This window comes from Macrobrachium nipponense, chromosome 4 (genome assembly GCF_015104395.2).
Source record: "Macrobrachium nipponense isolate FS-2020 chromosome 4, ASM1510439v2, whole genome shotgun sequence".
Taxonomy (NCBI): Eukaryota; Metazoa; Arthropoda; class Malacostraca; order Decapoda; family Palaemonidae; genus Macrobrachium; species Macrobrachium nipponense.
In genome coordinates this window covers 136810137-136815148 of record NC_061100.1, presented here as the reverse complement: position 1 = coordinate 136815148, position 5012 = coordinate 136810137, and the positions used below count along the sequence as shown (strand labels likewise).

Below are 5012 nucleotides of genomic sequence, written 5' to 3'. Positions count from 1 at the left end.
TTTCCGTGATTTAACTTCCTTCTCCTCGTAACACTAGTTCTATAGGATTGTGGATGCAGTGCCAAATCTGATCATTTATATATATATATATATATATATATATATATATATATATATATATATATGTGTGTGTGTGTGTGTGTGTGTGTGTGTGTGTGTGTGTGTATAACTGAATCACGAAAGTTAGGAACGTGGTAAATCCATAAATGAATTTAGTGCCAAGATGTTGAAACAGCACATAGCAGCCGCCAAGCAAGAAGAGAAGGAAAAATTCAAGGAACTGGAAAAAACAAGGATCTCTTTCAATCATTCCATCCCGACTGATTAGAAGGACTCGCTGCGACGGGAAATTTACGAAAAACTACGTAGGACTACAGATGCCCTGAAAAGAAAACTCGACAGAAAACTAAAAAATCTTATTGGTAGCAGTGATTGGACTAATTGTGCACGTCAATATTGTGTTGTTAACTTATCTAGTAAACAAATAAGTGAAAATGTTGTGAGTGCGCTTGGATATGGTTTATCTTTCTTTATAACAAGTAGACCTTCTGCTTTAATGATTGCGTCATCCCTAAGTAAATTTGAAAAATATTGTGATCTTCCTCAAAATCATGTTGACATGATTAAAGGTATTGTTTACGGAGCTGCCAACGTTAAGCATGAAAGTAACTTCCCTGCTCGCTATAAGAAAAGTTTGACCGATCTTAAAAAGGACAATACTATCCACATTACAAAAGCTGATAAGTCAAATAGTATAGCAATTTTAGATAAAGCTGACTACATATCACGTATGCAAGCCCTATTGGATGATGATGTGACTTATAAAAAACTAACAAAAAATCCCCTTGATCAAGTCATAAAAAACTTCAATAGCACAATGAAAAATATCCTTAAAGATAAAACAGAACTACTAGGCAAATTGTCAGTCAAATCTCCTTCGCTACCTTACTTGTACGGATTAGTCAAAACGCACAAAGAAAATAACCCTATGCGGACTATTATCAGTACTGTTGGTTCAATTTCATATAAACTTTCGAAATATATCACTAAGATCTTGTCCCCGTTACTTGGAACCATCTCCTATTCTCATATATATAATTCTCTAGATTTAGTTGATAAATTAAACAAAATTGCTCTTTGCCCTACTGATAGATTAGTTAGTTTTGATGTATGTTTTCTTTTTACTAAAGTCCCTATAGACTCTATTTTAGAATATCTTAGTAATGAACTAACTCAGCATGAATTACCTCTACCTATAAGTCACATTATTTCACTCACAAGTTTGTGCATTTGTGATTGTAAGTTTATATTCAATGGTGAATTTTATCAACAAATATTTGGCATGGCAATGGGAAATCCTTTATCACCACTACTCTCAAACCTGTACATGGAATTCTTTGAAAAACGCTACTTACCTAATATCATTTATATTCCTGTAAAGTGGTATCGTTATGTTGATGATATTTTAGCTAGTTCTGCCTGTCGGTATTGATGTAAATGATTTACTCTCTAAATTAAATAACCAGGTACCATCGATTAAGTTTACTCTAGAATTAGAAAAAGACAATTGCCTCCCTTTCTTAGATGTTTTGATACATGGAGAACTATTTCAATGTAAATTCAGTATTTATAGGAAACCGACCAACAACTTAACTTATGTTCATTTCTTCTCAGGCCACCATCTTAACATAAAAATATCAATTTTTCTTCTATGTTTTTAAGAGAAAAAGTTCTACAGTGTAAGTAACACGCAGAAAGAAAATTCTAAGAACATTCTCAGTTTGCCTTATTTTAACGGATTTAAAACCATTAAATCATTGTTAAAAGCTTTTAATGTCAACCTTGTTTTTCCTATAATAACACACTAAAAGGAATGTTAATAAAAAATGACCCCAGAAAAAGCAGCAACATAATATATAAAATTCCATGTATGGATTGTCCCTCATTTTATCTCGGACAGTCTAGCAAGGGCCTAGAAGTAAGGCTAAGCCAGCATAAATATTCTGTAAAAACTGGGCAAAAATCTAATGCAATATTCATTCATTTATGTGAAAACAACCACCGAATAAATTGGGTTGGTAGTTCAGTAATTGCAAGGTCAAGAGATGTCTTATCACGAAATCTTTTAGAATCTGCTTTAACACAACTTACTTCTCATTGTAATTTCAATGTTAGTCGTGGCCTTTTTCATTTAGACCCTTGTATTTGTAACATGTTTAAGAATGACCTCAAAGATATAATTACAGACTTAAATAAAAATTAGTTGCCTTAGAGTTATCTTCGTTGTAATGTATGTCTGACATGTATTGTGAATATGGTTTTGTTTACCAAGTTCTGAATAGCTGTCACCTATAATCCTTTAATTGTCTGGAAATTGTATCTGAGATGATTGTCTTAAACCTTTAATTGCACCCATTGTTTATGCTTGTTTGGGAAGGTTTCTTATCTTCCAGGTGTGTCGAATTCTAGGTACTAATCTCTTTATAATCCCTATCTGTCAGTTATACGAATCTTCTTGTATTGTCTTTTCTCGTATGTATGTCAGTCTCTGCTCAGTAAAGGACTTTTAACGTCGAAAGATCTTGCAGACCTCCTTAGTTTATTTTTCCTTTGTGGCATATATATAACTATATATTATATATATATATATTATATATATATATATATATATATATATATATAATGTAATACTTGTTCCTTCTTCATTACTACATTTGCTTTTGAGTTTACTCTCTCATGCTAATTATCTTGACTTCATACGAAGTTAGCAGCAGATCGTTTACGAAGTAACTCGTTTACGGAGTAACTTAAGAATTTAAGTGAATGAATGATGTAACCACACATGCAAATCAGACATGTACAATAATAATAATCATAATTTTTTCAGCACTAAACATTTCCTTTATCAGGAGTGGCTCTAGGAAATCAAGACAATGGCCACTGTCACATTACCACACTTAACTGCTCAATTATCACACGATTCAGCAAGTTTTATTTAAAGAAAGCGGCCAAGTTTACAGAATAATAGTAAAATTAATATCATTGCGACTATGGGGGATTTTAACAATCTCGATAAAAACAATAAACTTCAGTTCATGGAAGTTTAGTAACAAATGCGTCACCTACATATTTCGATTCTGACATGTCGATGATGGCATATAGTTATTTACGAAGAGCACCATTATTTTTTCCGTACGTTCACCTTACTCTGCAAAGTAGAATTCCCGAGATGTCGCAATGTTTGAAAGTTTATCTCTTACATTTATGTTGTACGTCAGAGCGTATTATTGTTTACAATATTTTTCTCCTTCGCTAGTGTGAAAAGTTCACGCACAGTTAACGCACATTATTCATATTCTATAATAGAAAGGGGCAGTCTCATTGGGAAAAAATAAAGTTATTTCTAAAAAATTGCCACAATCTGGGATTAGGTCAAATAACTTTGTAGGAAATACTTGGTTATATGTAGTAAACATGTATGATGTTAACGGCTACATCACGCTCATTGAGTGGGAGCAGGTGTTACGTGCGTGAGCCCTGTACCGAGGACAAAATCGCTCCAGTCACTGTCCATACTACTCAGTCGCGCCGAAGATGGCGTCTTGAACGGACGTGTATCCTGTGTACGTGAGAGGATGTAACGTGTCACGTGTGAGCAGGCGATATGAAGTGTCATGTGTTTTGTTTAATACCTCGTAATAAATGATGCGTTAGCCTGAGTGGTCCTTCCCTAAATCAACCAGCATGCCGCTGGTCAAACGGCTTATCAAGCCGGTCGGCCTTTCGAGGCGCCCCTCGACGTGGGGGCAGACGGAGGAAGGCGAAGACGTGGTTTTGGAGGGGGAATACGATCTAACGGCCGTCACGAATGTCACGTTGTGTGGTGCCCTTCGCCAGCTTGCAAGCTTGGTCGTCGCTGCCCAGGGCGTGTCGCGGGGTTTGGAGGAAGAGCTGCTGCAGATTAACAGTCGCGCCTCTGCCCTTACCTCCCGACTGGCCTCCTTGGAACTCAAAGTCACCGGGCATAATCCTCGCACCGTTCCTGTCCGTAAGTTTTACTCCTGGTTTTATCCTACTCTACGCGGCTCAGCCTCATTTTTTCTTTTATTTATTTTGGCACTTAATGTTATTCAGTATGTTTGCAGGGAATGACGTTAGTTAGAGAATAGTTTGAGGCTTAACGTAAGACAAATGAGGGATTTAGACGTGCAGGGGAAATTATGGTATATTTTCATATTAATTTATATATATATATATATATATATATTATATATATATATATTATTTATTTATTTATATTTATTTATTTGTATATATCAAGTTAGCGATTCTCTCTCTCTCTCTCTCTCTCTCTCTCTCTTTCACATAGTATATATATAGCTAACTGTAGTTAATGGCTAGCCTATCCCCTTGTTTTTGTTTTTCAGTTTTGCCTTATCGATGGCTACGAAGGCATTGATTTCCTAGAAATGAAATAGTATGTTTGCCTGGTAGGTAACTGCATTTGAGTTTGCATATAGCCGATTAATACTATCGTAAATTTAAAAATCCTTCATTTTTCGTATTGGCCAAGATAGGCAAGTAGGTATAGCCTATGCTCAAAATCGACAAAGGAATTCACCTTTAATCAAATGTGCGGATTATTTTCAAATGATATGCTCTAGTTGATCTTTGCTATTATTATGTGTTGGGCGTAGGTCTAGGCCCCTAGGGAAAGTCTTGGTAACCCATGTCAGTCGAGCCAAACTCACGATCATTACTATATGGTTTGTGTCCCAATCAATAGTAAAATAACCTGGGTGGTTAAATAAATGGCATGTGGAACTGAGGTTGATGATGTATTTCATGATTTTTTTGAGGAACACTTGGCTCTCTGAGCTGCCTGCAACAGAAGCAAAATAAAGAAAAGGTAAAATACTCAATCTTTAATGATGCTTGTGCTTGGAAACACATTTGAAAATTATGTATTTAAAGCTTTCATTATTTTAAGTGTTACTTTATATGCTTAATCG

General features: G+C 35.2%; 1 protein-coding gene across 1 annotated transcript in view; it reads left to right on the top strand.

Annotated features, from left to right (window-relative positions):
• Positions 1-3575: 3575 nt before the first annotated feature.
• Positions 3576-5012, top strand: part of LOC135211516 (uncharacterized) — a 629390-nt gene continuing 627953 nt past the window's right edge. The window contains 1 exon segment of the mRNA XM_064244821.1: positions 3576-4048. Coding sequence (XP_064100891.1) covers positions 3745-4048 — 304 coding nt within the window. The 5' untranslated portion in view covers positions 3576-3744.